Source organism: Haliotis cracherodii, unplaced genomic scaffold (genome assembly GCF_022045235.1).
Source record: "Haliotis cracherodii isolate W230 unplaced genomic scaffold, xgHalCrac1.p SCAF_42, whole genome shotgun sequence".
Classification (NCBI taxonomy): Eukaryota; Metazoa; Mollusca; class Gastropoda; order Lepetellida; family Haliotidae; genus Haliotis; species Haliotis cracherodii.
In genome coordinates, this window is record NW_027266300.1 from 1,039,074 (window position 1) to 1,061,641 (window position 22,568).

At 42.8% G+C, this 22,568-nt stretch overlaps 1 protein-coding gene across 1 annotated transcript in view; it reads right to left on the reverse strand.

Annotated features, from left to right (window-relative positions):
* The window catches only part of LOC139441645 (HHIP-like protein 2), a 29,960-nt gene extending 20,414 nt beyond the window's left edge, over positions 1 to 9,546 (reverse strand). Inside the window, exons 1-3 of the mRNA XM_071222451.1 lie at positions 9,524 to 9,546; positions 7,274 to 7,315; positions 6,276 to 6,466 (exon numbers count right to left, since the gene is read on the reverse strand). Coding sequence (XP_071078552.1) covers positions 6,276 to 6,466; positions 7,274 to 7,315; positions 9,524 to 9,546 — 256 coding nt within the window. The remainder of the gene's footprint in view (positions 1 to 6,275; positions 6,467 to 7,273; positions 7,316 to 9,523) is intronic.
* Positions 9,547 to 22,568: the final 13,022 nt, after the last annotated feature.

The following is a 22,568-nucleotide window of genomic DNA, read 5'->3' on the forward strand; positions in this document are numbered from 1 at the left end:
GACCAAAGGTCAGTAGGAAGTCCCTGGGTCGCTCCCTGGCGTCACACGGACACTAATTTCCATCACAAACCGGAAGCGGGGACGATGTCCAGCCGTAGCTGTCCTCGGTTAACACTGACATTTGGCTGAAAAAACAGACACAGATACAACACAAACACAGTCGCAGGCGCAGACGCAGACGGAGACGAAGACTCAGTCAGGTGTGGGCACAGAGACAGAACCAGGTACACACACAGATGCAGAATCAGGCACATGTAGACACATATACATATAATTAGAGGAATCATTGGTTATCAGGTAGATACACTCAACAATGCAATATAACATCCTCTTTGTGACTGTCAATTGTCACAGATGATCTCATCCTAGTGTCACTGGTATATTCCCTTTCAAGTGACTAATGTGACTTTCAAGTGGCACATATGGATTGGAGGCATAATGCATCGGAATTCATGTGTGCTGATTCTCATCTGTTATCTGTCTCCAGTGTCCTCTGGTCTTGGGTTAAGATCTAAGAGTCGCCCAAACTATGATATTTGGTCTTTTGGCACTGAAGTGGTAAATGTCGAAGACATGAGTAAATATTCATTTTATCCTGTTTGAATAAGTTCACATTACTGAATATTGTTCCGAACGGCGTTAAGTCACTCAGCCAATCATTAACCTCAAGTCTTGTGGTATCAGTCTGAAAACCCAACAAAATCTTCGGCAGTTTGACTTTATTGCCCATTAACGTTAATTCTTATGTTAACAGATTAACTTCCGGCACTGTAATTCGCTGTGCAGAGGTGCATTCCTTGGACAACTTGGCTGAAAGATCTGATGTTTCTTGGGATGTCAGCACCATATTGGTGCTCATGAGTTTAACCAAAGAGGTAAATGTCTAAGACAAGATTCACTTACGGCATAACTCCGACATTAAGCTGACACACAGTTGTATAACTCAATCACAAACACAATCACTACACTCTGTAAACATCTGCATGTACTCACCCGGTCATGGCGTACAGATAGCGCCCGTACAAGTCAAGAAGATTCCTGCCTCTGTACACATATCCCCCGACGACAGCATGAAAGAGGTTGGTGTGCATGTACATGTAGATCGGCAGCGCTTCGTTCTCTGTAACCACATTCAGGATGAAGTTTACAGAAGACACTCTTTGTTTCCAAACAGTAGTAGGATCACCCATCACCCCGAAGGAAATATGAAACCAACCTACCCGACCCCACCACACACCAGTCTACCCCACACCTCACCTCAACATCACACAGAAAGGAGTAATGATATTTGTGTCATCCATATCAATTAAAAGAAAATTCCAAAGAAATCATCTCCCTTCCATCCTCTCAAAATTTGCTATGGAAACTCATCGTTTTCTGGCTATCTGACTGACGTGAGGGAAGTTCAAATTTTGATTACTAATATGAAAACATTTTTGATCCCTTGTGGATGGTCCAGACAAATTATTCTCATGAAATGCAAATGAACATGTTGGTGCCATATTGGGAGGAAACACCCCTACCCTCCCTCATATATATTCTCATGCCTGACTTTTCTGTGGCTTTGTATTTTACCACAAGTCCTTGACCACATTTGCAGAAATATAACGAGGCGTTACGAGCGCATCAGAAGTAGCACAATGGAATAAATCATTTCTTTATGCCTTTACCTTTCTTCATGCTAAATAAGGAATTAGTAAATGATCAAACCTGTCATATCCCCACCTGTACATATTGCCTGATTTTAAAGCAATGCTTAGAGTAGATGACCACCAGGCAATTGCAGATATTACAGGGTTACATTGTGAATGTATTAGCAGGTGGTGGTGGAACGTACTAAGCCGGAGGAACATGGAAAGGGGGATATGATCATATCTGCTGGGGAGTAGACGATCAGATCTAGTGGGTTTTCATGGTTGGTGTGATGTGATGGTGGCACTAGGACGTTAATTAGGTCAGGGGGCATATTCGAAATTTTGCAGCCAACGTCACTAATATCGGGTAAAACCACCTCTGTTTGCCAGACATGCACGATTCCTTGGAGGCATTTTTTTTTACAGAGTGCTTGCCATGGCATGATTCCTGTTGGAGGAATTGGGTCACAATTCTGGAACGATTAACACGTTCACTGTCATCTTAAGAGATGAAACGTTGCCCAACACGAGTGGCGCAATGATGTCCCGATAGTATTGACCTGCAATATGGAGCGCAGTTCGGACAGTCATTGTGATACCACCCCCAAAACGTTAACGTCCATAAACCGTTCATTAGGACGTCTCCAAACTCGATTCCTTCGGTCACGGAAGTCAGGATAAACCTCGATTCGTTAGGGAAAATGACATTAGCCCAACATCGATTATCCCATTGCTGATGTTCCCTATGCCACTGACGCCTTTGATTGGGATGACACATTGACGTCATGCATGAAATGTCATCTGTGCAGGCGATTTCGCACCGTCTGTGCATGGACTCTCGATTATCTGACAGCCAGTTTGCAATCCATTTCGTAATCACATCGTTCTCACTAATCTGTCCTGGGCTTGAGTTGTTGCCATTGGGCGTCCAGAGCAGCGTCGATCATTGTTGTATTCTTCTGATTACAGACTGAGAAATATGCAGTGTTTGGGCAACAATATTCGGACATGTGCCCACCTGCAACATGCCTGTGACACGGAGACGTTCAGCACGTTGCTGACGTTGCATGATCAATGCTGTTGCTTCCTAAATGATTAAATGTGCTTAATAACGTGTCTTTGGGCGTTGGTTCCATGAAAACAATATGGGTCTGCTAACAACCGAGTCTGAGTGACAATGGTAAATCTGGCATGTCACCCCTAGCACGTGCTGTCTGAGATCTCGTGCTTCATGACATGTCATGTTTGGGAGCTTTGTTCTTGCCACATAAATCAGCCGCTTGCATTGCCAGACATTGATGTATTTTCCTGTGGTTTCACCTCAAACAAAACATCCCCTACTTGTTTTGCATAGTATATATCCAAGAAGAATAAAGGTGTACTTATATATGAAATTGCCAATAATTTCATACATCACCTGAACTAGGAATGTCTATATTTTCAGTGTATGCCATAGTTAAGCATGGCAATCAGCTGTATGCAGTGTACAAACAATGTGGGCCATCATCTGACTGAAACTATTCAGATATTATCTATGACGTGGCCTGGGACAACCGATCCTCTGCTCCCCAGGCAGACTGTGTACACTAGACCAAGGAGGCAGCCTCGTGAAGGGTGAGAGAGACGAAGGCTACCTACCTACTGTTCCATTGCTGCACTTTGACCTGTCCAAGCACTCGTTCCCCTCCTTGATGTTCCATCCGTAGTTCCTCCCGCTGCGGATGAGATTGATCTCTTCATAAGCTCGCTCTTCTGGATCGCCACAGAATATACGCCGCTCACCTGCGAGAAGTGAAGTGACATAAAGTTAATTAAGAAAGGGAACCACCAGATAACCTGTACATAACTGGCAGCCCCAGGGTAGACTGGGTGCAGGGCCACTCCCCTGTATATAACTGACACACCCGGGGAAATCTAGGGCACAAGTCCACTCCCCCCAAAAGACTAACACCTCCACGGAATGCTAGCGCACAGGTACACTCCCCCTAAAAGACTAACACCTCCACGGAATGCTAGCACACAGGTACACTCCCCCTAAAAGACTAACACCTCCACGGAATGCTAGCACACAGGTACACTCCCCCTAAAAGACTAACACCTCCACGGAATAATAGCGCACAGGTCCACTCCCCCGTAAAAGACTAACACCTCCACGGAATGCTAGCACACAGGTACACTCCCCCCAAAAGACTAACACCTCCACAGAATGCTAGGGCACAGGTCCACTCCCCTCTAAAAGACTAACACCTCCACGGAATGCTAGCGCACAGGTCCGCTCCCCCATAAAAGACTTACACCTCCACGGAATGCTGGCGCACAGGTCCACTCCCCCGTAAAAGACTAACACCTCCACGGAAAGCTAGCGCACAGGTACGCTGCTCCCCCGTAAAAGACTAACACCTCCACGGAATGCTGGGGCACAGGTCCACTCTCCTCTAAAAGACTAACACCTCCACGGAATGCTAGGGCACAGGTCCACTCCCCTCTAAAAGATTAACACCTCCACGGAATGCTGGTGCACAGGTCCACTCCCCCGTAAAAGACTAACACCTCCACGGAAAGCTAGCGCACAGGTACGCTGCTCCCCCGTAAAAGACTAACACCTCCACGGAATGCTGGGGCACAGGTCCACTCCCCTCTTAAAGACTAACACCTCCACGGAATGCTAGCGCACAGTTCCACTCCCCTCTTAAAGACTACACCTCCACGGAATGCTAGGGTACACGTCGACGTCCCTGTATATCGCTGACACACACAATAGAACCTAGGGTGCAAGTCCACTCCCCCCTACAACACTGACACATATGGGGAAAGCTATGGTGCAAGTCCAGATCCTCTTTATCACTGGCACCCTGAGAAAAAGCTGGGGTGGAGGTCCACATGACCGTATAACACTGACCCATCGGGGAAAGCCTGGGTGCAGATCCATGTCCCCTGTTCCTGCTTCAGAGATTCAAAAGATTGACACAAGCCTTTATGACAAGGGGAATTACTTCAACTTTCCAATGCTCAACTTTTCCTTCATGTCGAGCAATATTCATGCAGCTCCAGCTTTTGGTGTATACATTTCACATCTTTGGAAGTACAATCGAGCACACTATTTCTACCTAGTTTTCAAAGAGCATCATACGACTCTTGCTCCAAAGTTGTTTGATCAAGGTTACAACAATCGAGGCCCCTTTCTAAACCTTTTATGGTAGATAAGTGGAGAACATTTCCAAATTTGACACATCAGTGACAAAAGTGATGTCCGTTGCAATTCTGTATTTTGACTTGTACCATACATAATTTTTCCAGGTGAACAATTGACTTGCCTTTGCATATGTTCTTATGGATATCACCGATGGGATAAGATACGCTCACCTTTTTCGCGAATATCTGGTATCATCACTATTTGATAGTGATTCAAAGACACATGCTCATGATATAGTCGGAATCATACAATCGACTCTGCTTTACGCTTTGAATTTGCAAAGGGTTTTGTTGCTACTATTTGAGTACAGCGATATCATGGCACATGTCATAACACTGGTGTAGCTTATATATCATGATTCATGTCATAGATCTGGCAGATGACATTGTGCCACATGTCATAACACTGGTGTAGCAATGTGTTGGTGCAGGACAGGATACCGGGGGCTCTATGGAGCTTTGTAGTTCTGTTGAATCGATGCGGTCATATGAGGAACAGCTGTAAGCTATAGTATTGATGTATAAATAGTATTCATCTCTGAATATAAGTGATAATTTAATTCTATCATCACAACTATCACCATGGCTACTTCACCGGCGGTGGCAGTGATCAGATAACATCTTGTTGCCAATGACACCCTGTCAGTTGATGATATCCACATGAATCTTTAGGCACCTCGATAAATGAGTATGAGGAATGGGTTTTTGGACAGATATGCTGCTAATTATATCTTCATCATAGGTACTTCAAACATAGTTGAGCAGGCTGCTTATTTTCTGCATTCTATTCCAGAATCCCCATTTTCTGTACTACAAAGGCATAATAGGATGATAACAACCCATGACGTATCATTGTGTGAGCAAATGTTGTGTTTGGTCAGCAGTATTCCAGCTATGTAACGGTGCCTGTACATAATCGTGTCAATCCAGTAATTGATAGCATCGCATCCAGGTAACTAACTGTAACCATTGACTCCACGTTGGTCTTTAGGCGGTTCAATCCTGTGGCACCTATTCTGTCTGGAATACTCAGTGTGTATTGTGTAAATATTGCTCACAATTGAAGAAAAAAGAGTAATTTTTAAAGAGCATTCCTAAAACTTGATAATGCAGATTCATCTTATTCACGTGGGTTCCTACTAAGTGACTCTTCACACAACAGGATGGCCGAGTCGTCTAAGGCGCTGCAATTCGCTGAGCAGAGTTGCGTCCCTTGGGCACGCCAGAAACCTATGAGTATGAGTTCGAATCCCGGTTTGCCAAGATTATGTTTCTAGGTTTGTCAGGACCATACCCGTGCTCGTCGGTTTCACTGAGGTGGTAAACGTCTGAGGCCTGCATCACTTTGTGCTTTCCTCCTACATTAAGCTGTCACCGCGCGATATAACTGTAATACTGTTAAAAGCGGCGTTAAACCCAACTCACTCACTCACCTCACACAACACTCACCATTTCTGTAAGCAACTGTGTCTTGGCTACATCGCCACATATTACGACATTCGTATGCAAACACCTCCTGTCTCCATGGTGTCTTGTCCAAAAACGGATTGCTTGCGGGAATGCCGTACCGGAGCGCTGAGCCGCCCACAAAACCCGGTTCATCCACATCAACTCTCAATATCTTCCCGAGAGGGCTGGTTCTGTATGGGAGAGTGAGCTGGGTTTAGTGCCTTTCAACAACATTTCACTTACATCTCACAGAATGTAGTTGTAGGTCTTGTACGGCTGTTGTGAAACTATGTTAAAGAATACTTGTTCCGATCAGCTTAGTGTTTTAACTGTGGTATGTCTATGTTAAAAGTATACGTTATTACCAGTTTAGTAAAACCTATGCACGAGTATGGTGCTGACACAGATATAAACATAAACAGGGCGAACCGGGATTCGAACTAGCGAGCAGAGGCTTCTTGTACGCCCAAGGAACTCAACTCTGTACAACGGCTTTCGGGGCCTCGTTCCGATCTCAGCACTAAGACTGTTATAAGTCTATGTTATAGACTACACGCTACGATTGCAAAAAATACGAGTTTAGATTGTCTTATCGCTGTGATTGTCATAAGTCTGTGCGAAAGAATATGAGTTATATTCGACCCTTGTTCAGCAAGTTATAAAGAAGCACTTTCCCATCGACTTACAAAGTACAAGAGATAGAAATGATTTGATAATAGGGGCCCTAACCAGAAAGAACCTAAAGGGAACTCGTACTTTTGTCATTTCTTGCAAAGTCATGCAAAATATGTATTATTCTATTATCATATGTATCAATCTTTCAGCAGGTGTTTCCTCTAATTACACAGAGAATGTGTCTCAGTTTGAACAAGTCAATACTGACGTCCAGGCAAGGTCCTTCACGCAGATAGATGTAGTAGAAGTTTGGAAGTTCTCCTGTTAAATTGAAAGTTATTACCTGTGTTTTAAAAAATGTGAACATGCAATAGTCAACATACGGGTCTTGTGCATGGTCCGAACAGCACGTAGCTATTGAATTGCTGAAAAGTGAAGAGAAAATGTCCAAAACTAAAATGAAAATGTCAAAAACACAAATAAAAATGTCAAACACAAAAGCGAAAATGTCAAAAACTAAAATGAAAATACAGAAAACTATTTCCATCGCGGTGTAAATATTTTCACTGTGATGGAATTATTATCACCGCGGTAGAAATATTATCAACGCGGTGGAAATAGTTGTGTAGGGGAGATCACAGGACAACTGAAATGCCCAAAGACGAGGACTGATTATATAATTGCAGTAACATGCTTATCAATGTCCGTCCTTATGTCACGCCTAGGCTACCAGTATGTTATCAGTGGTGTGATCGCTTGAAGTGCGTTCTCCTGGGGAACCTGAGGTTATACTCTGTCACTGGAGTCGGGGTACGTGCGATCAGCTTATCTCAGGTTTTTAATTTGGTTCAGTATATATTCTACAGCTGTCGGGTGTCTTTATATTGAGTAAGTGTATTGGATTTTACCCTGCGTTTGACTATTGTGTAATACTCTTAAGACTCCGAGTGCGATGTTGGTAGTGCATCTACACTATCAAAAGGTGTTTAGAATGTAACCACATACAAGATATGTTTAGATTATAACCTGTTTAGGAATGTTTTAAAATCCTAAACTGAAAACACATTAGGTGTGTATAAAGGCACATAAAAGGCCTGAACGGCGTCTAAAAACACATGTTTATGACAAAAAGCATATATTTGGGCATAAAGTCACAATATCGATAAAATGTATAATACACACTGACATTAGATTTTAATAGAAATCACGTCAACATATCAAGTTCATAATTATTTTTCAATGTTATTGTACAAGAGAATATTTCGCTGAGGTTAATGTTGTATTTGGCTGTTTTGATTATGAATACGGAAGTTATTATGTGGCTTGAATTTAGCTGAAGGTTTGTTGCAGTGACATGAGCATAATACGAAAATATTAACAAACAAATTCTTATGCATACAAATAGTTACATTGCAACAGAAACAAATATATGTACACAGTCTATTTCACAACTATTTAATATGCAGTTACTTCAGAGAAATCTCAAGAGCAAAACAATAATTTGTAGACCTATATAATTTCAATGTAGATTTTCCGACATTGTGCTGATTGTGTTCGCTGCTCCCACCAAACTTTCTAATCCTGAATATTGTCATTGTATTCCCAATGTTTTGTTGGATAGTCTCAGCACAGTCAGAAACAAAGCTAAAACTGGTGAAAAATCTTGCTTTGGCACAAATCTAATAGAATATATACTCCTGACAAAACTGGGATTAAGTCTCGACACTCTCAGACCCTAAACACACGTTTAGATGTTAAACACAACCATAAACATGATTAGCAACGGATGAGTGTCTTAAAAAACTGAACGTACACATGACGGATAACGGGCAAGAAGTAGCCGTGAAACATTGTGTGTGTATAAGAAAGAAGCGTCCTTGTCGAGGCGGAGACATTTTGTAAAGTGGAGTCTGTAAATAACCAACCAAACAGCCAGTGGGGATTCTGGGTCAGAACAGGGCCCTAGAACCTCATGCTGTAAGGGACAACTAACTGGGTTCTGGTGGTTAGGGTTTGTGACTTGATTGAATGTACGAATCAAAGAAATAATAATGAAACAGTTATAGGCTTACAATCATAATGAAGATTATGGTTGGTCCTATAATCAGCAGCAACAATAAATAACAGGCCCTGTAATAAATGTCAGTGCACTCACGAATGACTAGAATTTGTCACTGTCAAATGTCTTAGGGCTTCCAAACAGTTTTATGGTGCACATGTCGGAGACATTTCAGAATGTGAAGCAAATCTTTTCTAACATTCCACGTTCCCTCTTTTAAAATATAAATAAAACAGATTGAGAATGTTGAATATGTTGAGCCCAAAGGACATGGCAATGTCATTAGAAAAGGACACGACAAGGAGAATCTGTTTTTAGTGCTGATTCTCCTTTGGCAAATAGTTCAAGGCCATCCATGCTGAGGTGGTCAAGGATGATAACCTTCCTCTTTGCTAAGCAACAAGCTTAATGGATTTAGTGACAAACACAAAAGCAAAGGGCTAAAAGAACCCTGAAATATTCCTCTTCTAAGAGAAATGGGTTCTGAAGTCACCACCACACATCTCAAGTTGAGTTGATCAGCAAATCATTAAAGGCTGGAGTAAAACAAGTAGTCGCTCGGGGAGGTCATTACATTCCAATGACTTCAAAGTCCATTCGTGAGGTTCAGAATCATAAGCTGTTCTGTAGTCTATCCAACACATTCACAGTCAGCTGGTAAGATTTAGCCTCTTCAAGGATCATTTTCTGAAATGGCAATTGATCCGTACAACCCAAGCACCCCTTTTTGTTTCCTTTCTGTCCCATGTTAATAATGTCATTGGTAGTGCGGTATGATGAAACATGGAGTTATCAAATGATCACACTCGTCCTTGAGCTATTACGTCAGTGTCAAAAGACAAAACCAATATCTGTAAAATTAGGTACGATGACATGACAGGCTAAGGCAATAATATTTACTTAGTCGTGTTCACCTATGATTTCAGTGAGTTATAAGTGGAGGCTCTTCAATAATAGCTTGGTTTGTTTAGTTTCTGACAGCAATTTTCGAACTTCATCTCGTTCAGTATTATTAGGAACAATATCATTTTCACGGAGACATTACTTCATAGAACCATGGTCTTTATTGTAAAATATAGCAGTCCAACGTGTCTGCTCCCGAAGTGCTTATGTTAGAAACACCAGCGCCGAAGACGTTAAATAAGAAAGGATATCCATACAACTCGGGATCCTTCGTCAACCGACCTCAAGTTAGGTATGTTTTATTATCTAGTATATTTGGAGAGCCATCGAGCAACATAAGCATACACTTCATCGATCTGGCGGGCACATTTATATTGACGTTCCATTGGGTGTCACTTTCGTACATGTGAATCATTTTCTGTCACACTACATGATCACTTGGGATGGCTATACGCCCAGTGCTCTGACATGGATTTGTCCTGCCAGCTCAGAGTTTGTGGTGTGACTGATACACAACAACTGATGTGTATCAGTCGTAGGCCAGGTCAACACTCATATGAACTCTCCAGGTCTGTTGCCTGGTCACCCAGCTGATTGTCTTTGTTTCGAAACATCATATCTGGAAAGTGGTCTGTCAAAATATCATGATGCTCAACTAAATTTACTAATTGCGTATTGCCTATTTGGACATCCCTCGTCTAATGTTGATCTTAACTAAAGATATAACTGGTCAATCCCTCTTGGAAAAAGCTCCTAATAATCCCGTATCTAGGTTCTATTGAGCAGGATATACACGAGTGCATATACCTGAATCGACAATGTCCCCTAGGTTCACAGGTTATTGTGAAAACCCCTCTTTGTACCCTTATTTCAACTATTGTCCTAACGTGGCAAATGTCCACCGACCGACTACGCAGGTGGCTCAGCTGCAGGTATGAGTAGGGGACAAATGTTTTCCAGTGACCAGTGCATCATTAATGGGGGGAACAATCTGCGTAATTAGTGGGACAAGATGGTATCCCCCTTACCCCTGATACATTGCCCCACTGTGGCGTAAGGATGTTTCCATACACGCTAGCAGGGTGATGTGACCACCTGATCATAACGATCCTGAGTTATGTGAATATAATACATATAATATTGTATACATTGCACAGCATATCAGTGGATGAATGTACATGATATAGTTGGTTATTTAAATTTTCTTTGAGTGATCAAGATCATGTTGACCCATTATTATAAAATCATAACCTTGTAACATATTTACAAATAACTACGCAGACATTCTTTCCAAGACATAATGGTACATCTAAAGGTAGTGTGTAAAATGTGTATGGAGTCTAAAGATATATATGTGACTGGCAATCATTGGTACGATGGTACGAATTGTGTGCTTGATAATGTTGATACAATTACACCATATTTGTGTGTATGTTGTGTGCGTGATGGAGACGGCCATTGGGGTTAAAAGGGATTAGGCGTGGGGTGAGGCGTGGTGTGGGATGGCTGGGGGTTGGTTGACCTTTAAACCGTGTCGCCAATGGACGAGTATATTCTTTGGGTGTAGTGGGTTGAGCGGTTAACGTGTGTGTGTGTGTGTGTGTGTGTGCGTGTGCGTGTGCGTGCGTGTGTGCATGTATCCGTGTGTGTATGCGTGTGTGTATGTATGTGTGAGGTGGGGTGAGCAGGTGAGGGAGATGAGAGAGGTAAGGGGGGGGGGGGGGGGGGGGGGTTACTTGCCGGGTCGGTCCCATCAACTGCCTGAGTGGATAATGGACTTTGGCGTGCAACATGTAGCATATGTAACTTGAGAACATATGGGTTCTTCATGATGAGCCACATCTGAGGGTAGGGGAAGGCGAGTTCTAGAGGTTATACTCACTATTGACACGTTGTTGTCCGGCCAGGTGCTCGGTACATGGTCGGAGACCAACGTGGGTGCATGGTGGATGGCTTCTGACATGGGGGAATAGTGAGAATTGGAGAGAGACCGAACCAGGGGTGGGACGTTAGTGTTGGCTATTTTTAAACAAATTGAGTCGTTCCCTAGCGAAAGGCATAATATGACTAATGAGGTGAACCAGTTTACCCCGGGCAAGTAGCTGTGCTCGTAGCATAACGATTGTGCGATAGGCAGGCAGCCAACTGAAATCAATATACCCAACACAATTATATTCAGGTATGTGAACGGCAACGGATTTGGCAATTGTTCAAGCGGGTAGGGGTAGTTTTATTGTTTGCGTGAAACAGGCGGTCTTCTTTGTGCTCTATAAAGACTGCATTCATACTCAGGTTACTACGCTACTAAACAAATCATTTGTGTCAAGTTCGCCTGCTTCTGGATATTACGCATACATTATGCAAGCCTCTCCCACTGTAACATACGTACGTAACTAGGCGAAACTAGATGATACTTGGAAAGCCAGACTTGTGGACAAAGATAACAGCAGAACAGCAACTGACACGATTAGGCCTGTCGTCGTCATCGTCACTGAGTCTGCTACGTTGATGTATACTGTCACTGTAGTCTCCGTCCCATGAAGGTGACCCAAGTGGGCATTCCGGGTTCGAACTTCTCCCAAGCAGCCCATGCTTGTCGTAAGAGGCGACTTCATGGATCGGGTGGTGATTAAATAGATCGGGTGGTCAGGCTCGGAGACTAAACAGATCGGGTGATCAGGCTCGGTGACTAAATAGATCGGGTGGTCAGGCTCGGTGACTAAACAGATCGGGTGGTCAGCCTCGGTGACTAAATAGATCGGGTGGTCAGGCTCGGTGACTAAATAGGTCGGGTGGTCAGGCTCAGTGACTAAATAGATCGGGTGGTCAGCCTCGGTGACTTAATTGATTGGGTGGTTAGCCTCGGTGACTAAATAGATCGGGTGGTCAGCCTCGGTGACTAAATAGATCGGGTGGTCAGGCTCAGTGACTAAATAGATCGGGTGGTCAGCCTCAGTGACTAAATAGATCGGGTGGTCAGGCTCGGTGACTAAATAGTTCGCATGGTCAGCCTAGGGGAGTAAATAGATCGGGTGAAATATATATGGCAAACAACATCAAGAAGTTCAAACACCTCCTCGCCGACAAGCCCCGACCTGCACAAGTCGACTTAACAATAAACAGCACCACCGAAACAATGTTGTCAACCTCAGCAACAAGGAATTCACCACAGACCAGACCGACGTCCTCTCCAAGGGCCTGAAGTACATCCCCACCATACCACTAGGGAACCATGATGACTTCATCACTAATATCGAGAAAGGTCTTCAGCAACTCGCACCAGGGTAAGGTCGGCTATCTGTGTCACCAGATCTTTCACATTCTTGCCAAAACCAAGTCGCAAACACCTCACCTCGATTATTTACAGACCACCATCATATAGCTATTGCTATTGCTGAGTTAGTCGTTAAACAAACAAACAAACAAACATTACGTCTCCTCGGGTGAAAGGCATATTGGCTGTTGTGAAAGTATTCAAGCCCATCGGGTGTGAAAGAAACAAAGAATGTGGTTGAGACACTGTGTACTTGTTGAGGAATCGAACCCGACTCTTCAGCGTGTCGTTTACCACTTGGCTACCACAAGCACAATGGGTTTTAGTAAGAAATGAATATACAAGTCATATTTAATTATATAGTGGGTATGATAACACTTCAGGAGTTTGGTTTTCTAAGATCACTGAACATATATACTCTTAAAAAAAAAGAAACTTGACATTGATGTAAAACCACTTTTCTCAAAATATCCCAAATCATGAAATGAAATGTGATTAGCATTAGTCAAACAGACGGATGATGTTTCAATAATTCGCGGAAACGCATCCAAACCACATAAACGTGGCGTTTGGGGATCAATTTTACAGATTCATCCAAACGCAACCGGCTGTACAAAACCTGCATCCCAGGATCCTGCATTTATGCATGCATGCACCCCTGCTAAAGAGGTATAAAAACACATCAACGGGCGTTCATACAGACCTAATAACGAACGTGACAAAATGCCGAGAGTGAATACAGCTTACCGTCACAACGCCATTGGCAGATTACAAGCTGGAGCGACTCAGCAAGATGTGGCCAGGTACCTTGGCGTATCCCGACAGACAATCTCCGCATTATGGACCCGGTACAACAACACCAACAGAGTTGACGACAGACCAAGGTCAGGGAGACCAAGGGTGACAACGCCAGCACAAGATCGATAAATCCGACTGCGACAGCTCCGAGAACGCACTACCACAGCAACGTCTACAACCACACAGATCCATGGGCTACGCAGAATTTCAGATCAAACAGTACGCATCAGATTGAGGGAGGCCGGAATTTTTGCACGAAGACCTGTTCGACGTCATGTATTGACCCCACGTCATCTGGCAGACCGTCTGTATTGGTGTCAACAGAGGGTTAGATGGGCACCCGCAAGGTGGAGAAATGTACTGTTCACTGGTGAGTCCCGCTTTCTATTCACACGTGCTGATGGGCGCACACGTGTCTATAGACGTCGGGGTGAACGTTACGCCCCGAACTGTGTGGCAGCGGGGATGTCGTGGTATGGGCCGGAATTCATCACGGTGGTCAGGCGCTTCTCGTGCAGGTACATTGACAGGCGTGCGTTACAGAGACTCGACCCTACAGCCTTGCGTTCTTCCTCACTTCAACGTTCACGGTGGACAATTCCAGCAACAATGGGTCGTCGGTGTCAAGCGGTAATTGATGCACGTGGCGGTCACAACCGATTCTGACATTTCCTGTACCCCTGTGACATTAACTCTATTGTGTACGTGTGTCTGTCTGTGCGACACTATTAATGTTTTGAACATTGTGTACATTGATCCTCAAACGGTGTTTCAATTATGGTTTCTGTGTCCTATTTTCAAACATTGTTTTTATCATAAATTTTGAAAGACGGTGTCGTTTCTTTTTTCGAAGAGCATATGTAATTCTTCTGTATATTGCGGTCAGCTGACGGTGAGATTAATCATATTGTACACGTTGTACCGTAAACGTATATGATATTGCTGTATGAATTAACGTATATCACCACTGATCTCACTGACTGTTTGTTTAATGTGCAAAAACAAAATGTGAATACGTTCCAAATCACCTGTTTCGATTTGGCAATAATCGAGTGATTGACATCATGAGCATTGATCCACGCAATTGGGATACGATGATATGCATCAACTAAGTCAGCAAGCCTCATCACCAGATCCCGTTATTCGCCCCTTACGACAAGCATAGTTAGCTTTGACGGCAAGCATGGGTTCCTGAAGACCTATTCTACCCCGGATCTTCACGGGTCAGCGACGTCATGAATCGGGTGGTAAGACCCGGTTACTTGGTTGATTGTGTATAATCGAAACTCGACGGCGTGGATAGTTGCTCATAATATAAATAACTGGATTGCGTGGCCCTCTGATTATTTACAGTCCGCCGACTCCGCCGCCAAATAACTGGAAGAATATTGCTGAACGTAGTGTTAACAAGAAACTCGCCGTGATAATACAAGAATGTTGCTGTGTAAACTAACTAATACTCGTTTATTCATTGTCTTATGTTTAATATTTGTTTACTCGCTAAACATGTCTACAAATTGCAGCTCTGTGTTTCTGCAAATTATTGCAACCTTGCAGTTTATATACAAAGTCTCAAAGTGTTAAATTTTCAACGAAACTTGGATTCGGTGTCTATGTTGAACTCTTCTATCTTAGTGAGCTGGTACTATAAAACCGGCATTAATCCGGACTTGTAAACGGAGCGGCACACACAATCCTGCACGCACGCGCGCACGTCGCTATATAAATGCAATTATCTTGATAGCGATGTTAAACCGCTGTTTAAAAGTTCAACTTCGCGATTCAGTTTCAACTGAAACCAAGAACTTTCCGGATACCTCCCAGAAACCTCCGGGAAACCGTTCCCCCCCAAATTGTCCAAGTTTGTTCAATTAAATGTGAAACATGTAGATTATCCCAGAGTAAAGAAACTTTGCGGACAATTCATACGTTGCACCGCACAATGGTCAGAATTAACATTTATACTTGATTCACCCTTTGTAAGCGTTTATCTTCCTACAAACGCTATCTCATTATTGTGTTAAGCATTGCATATAGCTGAAATATTTCACAACGTTCGAGATACAATGGAGCATGCTCTTTCTAAGAAGATTACAAAGAGCGTCACACTTTGAGCTTTATGGTAGACATTTGAGAGAGAGAGAGAGAGAGAGGGAGAGAGAGAGAGAGAGAGAGAGAGAGAGTGAGAGAGGCAGACAGACAGACAGACAGACAGAGAGAGTCAGAGAGAGATATGCGCAACGAAATGTGTGTGAACTGAAGTATCATCTGTCTCTATGCATTGTGTACAGGCCGGTGGCCTTCCTACAATATATATGATGTACACATTTGACTTTCATGCGAATTCTGCACTATGTTAATTTGGTTGAAGTACCTATAAACATACTGATGCTTGTGTGATGTATCTAAGTAGACATAATAATATTATTATTTTCAATCGGAAGTTGCCATCTATAAATCTGAGAAATATTGGGAGAAAGACGTATTATGGAAGATTGAAAGATAACATACTTGATTTTCAAGAATGTAGGCATTTGTTAAACGCTTAATGTATTTTCTTACTTCGTTTGGGTATACTTATCAGGTTCACCACCCCACATTTCACAAATGCAACATAAGTCAAGTCCGATCGCTTTGCCTTGCTTGGCCAGTGAACTGTGAATTGAGGCGTTATTATCTTTTCAAAACACCTTCAATAGTAAAAGGCGACTATGTTTGTCGTAGGAGACGACTAACGGGATCGGGTGGTCAGGCTCTTTTTTGATGCATGTCAAATGCGAGGATCGATGCTCAAGATGTCAATGAGTGAATGGTCTGTTCCAGACTCGATTACAGACTACCGTCATACAGCTGTAATATTGATGAGTGTTGTGTTAAACATCAAATAAACAACCAAACTAAACGATCTTCATTAGTTTACAACTTTAGCTTTATAGATAGTGTCACAAGCAGCTACAGTCAAACATTTGTTCGCGCATCTTTGGCGCGGGCGTGAGAGATACCGTTGCTAGTCGAAAGGGAATAATCTCAGGAGAGTACTCGCGATCGACACAGCAGCGATAATGTGGTGAATAAAAACTACTTTACAATTTTATCATGTGATTGAAACTATATTGCCAAAACGTCTGTGTGAAAGCTGCTGTAGATCTCTTGATTTTGCTTACTTTATGTAATTGTTTTTGATGGATAAATTGTTTTCATTCTCATGTCATGCAACAAAATGTCGTGTTAAATGGCAAAGTGTTGTATCAGCACTATCTTGTTGTTCTCAGTAACATAATTACATTATTGGACAAAATAATTGCATATTTTAATTAAAACGGTGTGGTTTAAAATCCGTTTGCAATTAATAAGGTAATAAAATAACTTCCAACACTTGCATGGACACGATAATCACATGTGTATAAAACTATCTCATATTAATCGCTTCCGGCTTGGGTCTTCCATGTTTGTGCTGGCATGGCGTGACCCATTCCTCCACTGGGCTGTAAACCCTAGAATTTCTGAATTTAAATCTGTTGACCCTGCTCCCTGCCCCGCGGACTACTATAGCTGCTATAAAAATGACTCACAAGTAACAAGATGAACGAACAGTTAAAATAATTTGAAACCGCCACCACGACCTTGCATTGACATGTTAAATATTTATTTCATTCCTGCCTTTGGAACTGTTTCCACCTTTTAAACATCGCAAAACGACTGCTTGTTACATAGTGGGAATATTGCGCCGAGACTTTTGTGAGATATCCTCTACAGGAACAAATGAAGACTAAATTTAGCACTCCACATAAAATCCACATAAAATACAATGAATTAAATTTATGAATTTAGATTCCTTATTGTTTTCATTTTACATGCATGTAGAAAACCCCTATTTCTAAACGTTTTACTTATGGAGGAAGATGCAGGAAAATTTCACGCTGTTCATTTATTACAATTTTAGGAATTAGTGTGGTGTAAAAGTAACCTACACATGATCTAGACATTTTTAAGGCAAACTGCACACATATATTCGACCACATATGTATTACCGAAACACCTCCAATGGGTACAAACCACTTTGGTTTCAAATGTCGTTGATGTCACACCAGGAAAATCTGGACTTGGTGACGAATATGTGTGGACGTGCCAGGGTAGTTTCAGAGACCGACCATTTGATATTCTGGGGAATAAGAGGGACTGGGATTTTTTATCATGATTAGTTTGTTTTCTTCAGCCACAGCCACAACACCAGATATATATGTTGTCATAGTGATTTGACATGACATTGACTTCCTACCTTGGCTGTATTGTATGCGGAGAAACATACGTCGTCACAACATTTTGATTAAACGTCTTAACAACGTAAGAAAAGGATGTTCAGCATTGGTTATACTTTGGTTCACACAACGTTTTAGCAATCAGTCTGTCAGTCTACATATATACGTTGTGACAACGTTGCCTCACAACGTTATAGCAACCAATCTGGCCATGGAGTCTACAGATATACGTTGTTACAACGTAACCTAACTATGTTGTAGCAACCAATCTGGCAGTCTACAGATATACGTTGTGACAACGTAACCTCTCAACGTTGTAGCAACCAATCTGGCAGTCTGCAGATATACGTTGTGACAACGTAACCTCACAACGTTGTAGCAACCAATCTGGCAGTCTGCAGATATACGTTTTGAGAAGGTAGCCTCACAATGTTGTAGCAACCAATCTGGGAGTCTGCAGATATACGTTGTGACAACGTAACCTCTCAACGTTGTAGCAACCAATCTGGCAGTCTGCAGATATACGTTGTGACAATGTAACCTCTCAACGTTATAGCAATCGATCTGGGAGTCTGCAGATATACGTTGTGACAACGTAGCCTCACAACGTTGTAGCAACCAATCTGGGAGTCTGCAGATATACGTTGTGACAAGTAACCTTACAACGTTGTAGCAACCAATCTGGCAGTCTGCAGATATATGTTGTGACAACGTAGCCTCACAACGTTGTAGCAACCAATCTGGCCATGGAGTCAACAAATATACGTTGTGACAACGTAACCTCACAGCGTCGTAGCAACCTATCTGGGAGTCTACAGATTTACGTTGTGACAACGTAGCCTCACAACGTTGTAGCAACCAATCTGGCAGTATGCAGATATACGTTGTGACAACGTAACCTCTCAACGTTGTAGCAATCAATCTGGCAGTCTGCAGATATACGTTGTGACAACGTAACCTCTCAACGTTGTAGCAATCAATCTGGGAGTCTGCAGATATACGTTGTGACAACGTAGCCTCACAACGTTGTAGCAACCAATCTTGGGAGTCTACAGATATACGTTTTGACAACGTAACCTCACAACGTTGAAGTAACCAATTTGGCCATGGAGTCTACAAATATACGTTGTGACAACGTAACCTCACAGCGTTGTAGCAACCTATCTGGGAGTCTACAGATATACGTTGTGACAACGTAACCTCTCAACGTTGTAGCAACCAATCTGGCAGTCTACAGATATACGTTGTGACAACGTAACCTCACAACGTTGTAGCAACCAATCTGGCAGTCTGCAGATATACGTTGTGACAACGTAACCTCACAACGTTGTAGCAACCAATCTGGCAGTCTGCAGATATACGTTTTGACAAGGTAGCCTCACAATGTTGTAGCAACCAATCTGGGAGTCTGCAGATATACGTTGTGACAACGTAACCTCTCAACGTTGTAGCAACCAATCTGGCAGTCTGCAGATATACGTTGTGACAATGTAACCTCTCAACGTTATAGCAATCGATCTGGGAGTCTGCAGATATACGTTGTGACAACGTAGCCTCACAACGTTGTAGCAACCAATCTGGGAGTCTGCAGATATACGTTGTGACAAGTAACCTTACAACGTTGTAGCAACCAATCTGGCAGTCTGCAGATATACGTTGTGACAACGTAACTTCACAACGTTGTAGCAACCAATCTAGGAATCTATAGATATACGTTATGACAACGTAACCTCACAACGTTGTAGCAACCAATCTGGCAATGGAGTCTACAGATATACGTTGTGACAACATAACCTGACAACGTTGTAGCAACCAATCTGGCCATGGAGTCTACAGATATACGTTGTGACAACGTAACCTGACAACGTTGTAGCAACCAATCTGGCCATGGAGTCTACAGATATACGTTGTGACAACATAACCTCACAATGTTGTAGCAAGCAATCTGGCCTTGGAGTCTACAGATATACGTTGTGACAACGTAACCTCACAATGTTGTAGCAACCAATCTGGCCATGGAGTCTACAGATATACGTTGTGACAACGTAACCTCACAACATTGTAGCAACCAATCTGGCCATGGAGTCTACAGATATACGTTGTGACAACGTAACCTCACAATGTTGTAGCAACCAATCTGGCCATGGAGTCTACAAATATACGTTATGACAACGTAACCTCACAACGTTGTAGCAACCTATCTGGGAGTCTACAGATTTACGTTGTGACAACGTAACCTCACAACCAATCTGGCAGTCTGCAGATATACGTTGTGACAACGCAACCTCACAACGTTGTAGCAACCAATCTGGGAGTCTGCAGATATACGTTGTGACAACGTAACCTCCCAACGTTGTAGCAATCAATCTGGCAGTCTGGAGATATACGTTTTGACAACGTAACCTCTCAACGTTGTAACAATCAATCTTGGGAGTCTACAGATATACGTTTTGACAACGTAACCTCTCAACGTTGTAGCAACCAATCTGGCAGTCTGCAGATATACGTTGTGACAACGTAACCTCTCAACGTTGTAGCAATCAATCTGGCAGTCTGCAGATATACGTTTTGACAACGTAACCTCTCAACGTTGTAGCAATCAATCTAGGAGTCTGCAGATATACGTTGTGACAACGTAGCCTCACAACGTTGTAGCAACCAATCTTGGGAGCCTACAGATATTCGTTTTGACAACGTAACCTCACGACGTTGTAGCAACCAATCTGGCAGTCTGCAGATATACGTTGTGACAACGTAACCTCACAACGTTGTAGCAACCAATCTGGCAGTCTGCAGATATACGTTGTGACAACGTAACCTCTCAACGTTGTAGCAACCAATCTGGCAGTCTGCAGATATACGTTGTGACAACGTAACCTCACAATGTTGTAGCAACCAATCTGGCAGTCTGCAGATATACGTTGTGACAACGTAACCTCTCAACGTTGTAGCAACCAATCTGGCAGTCTGCAGATATACGTTGTGACAACGGAACCTCTCAACGTTGTAGCAATCAATCTGGGAGTCTGCAGATATACGTTGTGACAATGTAGCCTCACAATGTTGTAGCAACCAATCTGGGAGTCTGCAGATATACGTTGTGACAAGTAACCTTACAACGTTGTAGCAACCAATCTGGCAGTCTGCAGATATACGTTGTGACAAGGTAGCCTCACAACGTTGTAGCAACCAATCTGGCAGTCTGCAGATATACGTTGTGACAACGTAACCTCACAACGTTGTAGCAACCAATCTGGCAGTCTGCAGATATACGTTGTGACAACGTAACCTCACAACGTTGTAGCAATCAATCTGGCAGTCTGCAGATATACGTTGTGACAACGTAACCTCATAATGTTGTAGCAACCAATCGGGCAGTCTGCAGATATACGTTGTGACAACGTAACCTCTCAACGTTGTAGCAACCAATCTGGCAGTCTGCAGATATACGTTGTGACAACGGAACCTCTCAACGTTGTAGCAATCAATCTGGGAGTCTGCAGATATACGTTGTGACAACGTAGCCTCACAATGTTGTAGCAACCAATCTGGGAGTCTGCAGATATACGTTGTGACAAGTAACCTTACAACGTTGTAGCAACCAATCTGGCAGTCTGCAGATATACGTTGTGACAACGTAGCCTCACAACGTTGTAGCAACCAATCTGGCAGTCTGCAGATATACGTTGTGACAACGTAGCCTCACAACGTTGTAGCAACCAATCTGGCCACGGAGTCTATAGATATACGTTGTGACAACGTAACTTCACAATGTTGTAGCAACCAATCTTGCCATGGACTCTGCATATATACGTTGTGACAACGTAACCTCATAACGTTGTAGCAACCAATCTAGGAATCTATAGATATACGTTATGACAACGTAACCTCAAAACGTTGTAGCAACCAATCTGGCCATGGAGTCTACAGATATACGTTGTGACAACGTAACCTCACAATGTTGTAGCAAGCAATCTGGCCATGGAGTCTACAGATATACGTTGTGACAACGTAACCTGATAACGTTGTAGCAACTAATCTGGCCATGGAGTCTACAGATATACGTTGTGACAACGTAACCTCACAATGTTGTAGCAAAGGAGAATTGTTTGCTGGATCTCATTGAGCTGACTTCCTGCTAGGTGACTTCATTTGCATATTTATCGGATCGTGATACCACGTTTATCGTATTGGTTGATCACATCAACGTCAGTGTCTGGCATCTGACAACCAGGGTCTCTAATGAGTCCATGGCGTAATCAAAAACCCATGTGTGGGTACATCTGTAGGTTAGACTAGCGCCGACTCACATCATGCGGTTTTCTCCAAATATTTTTTCTTAAGATCTATAGATGACATTTCCTAGACGTTCCTATGGGAAGCAT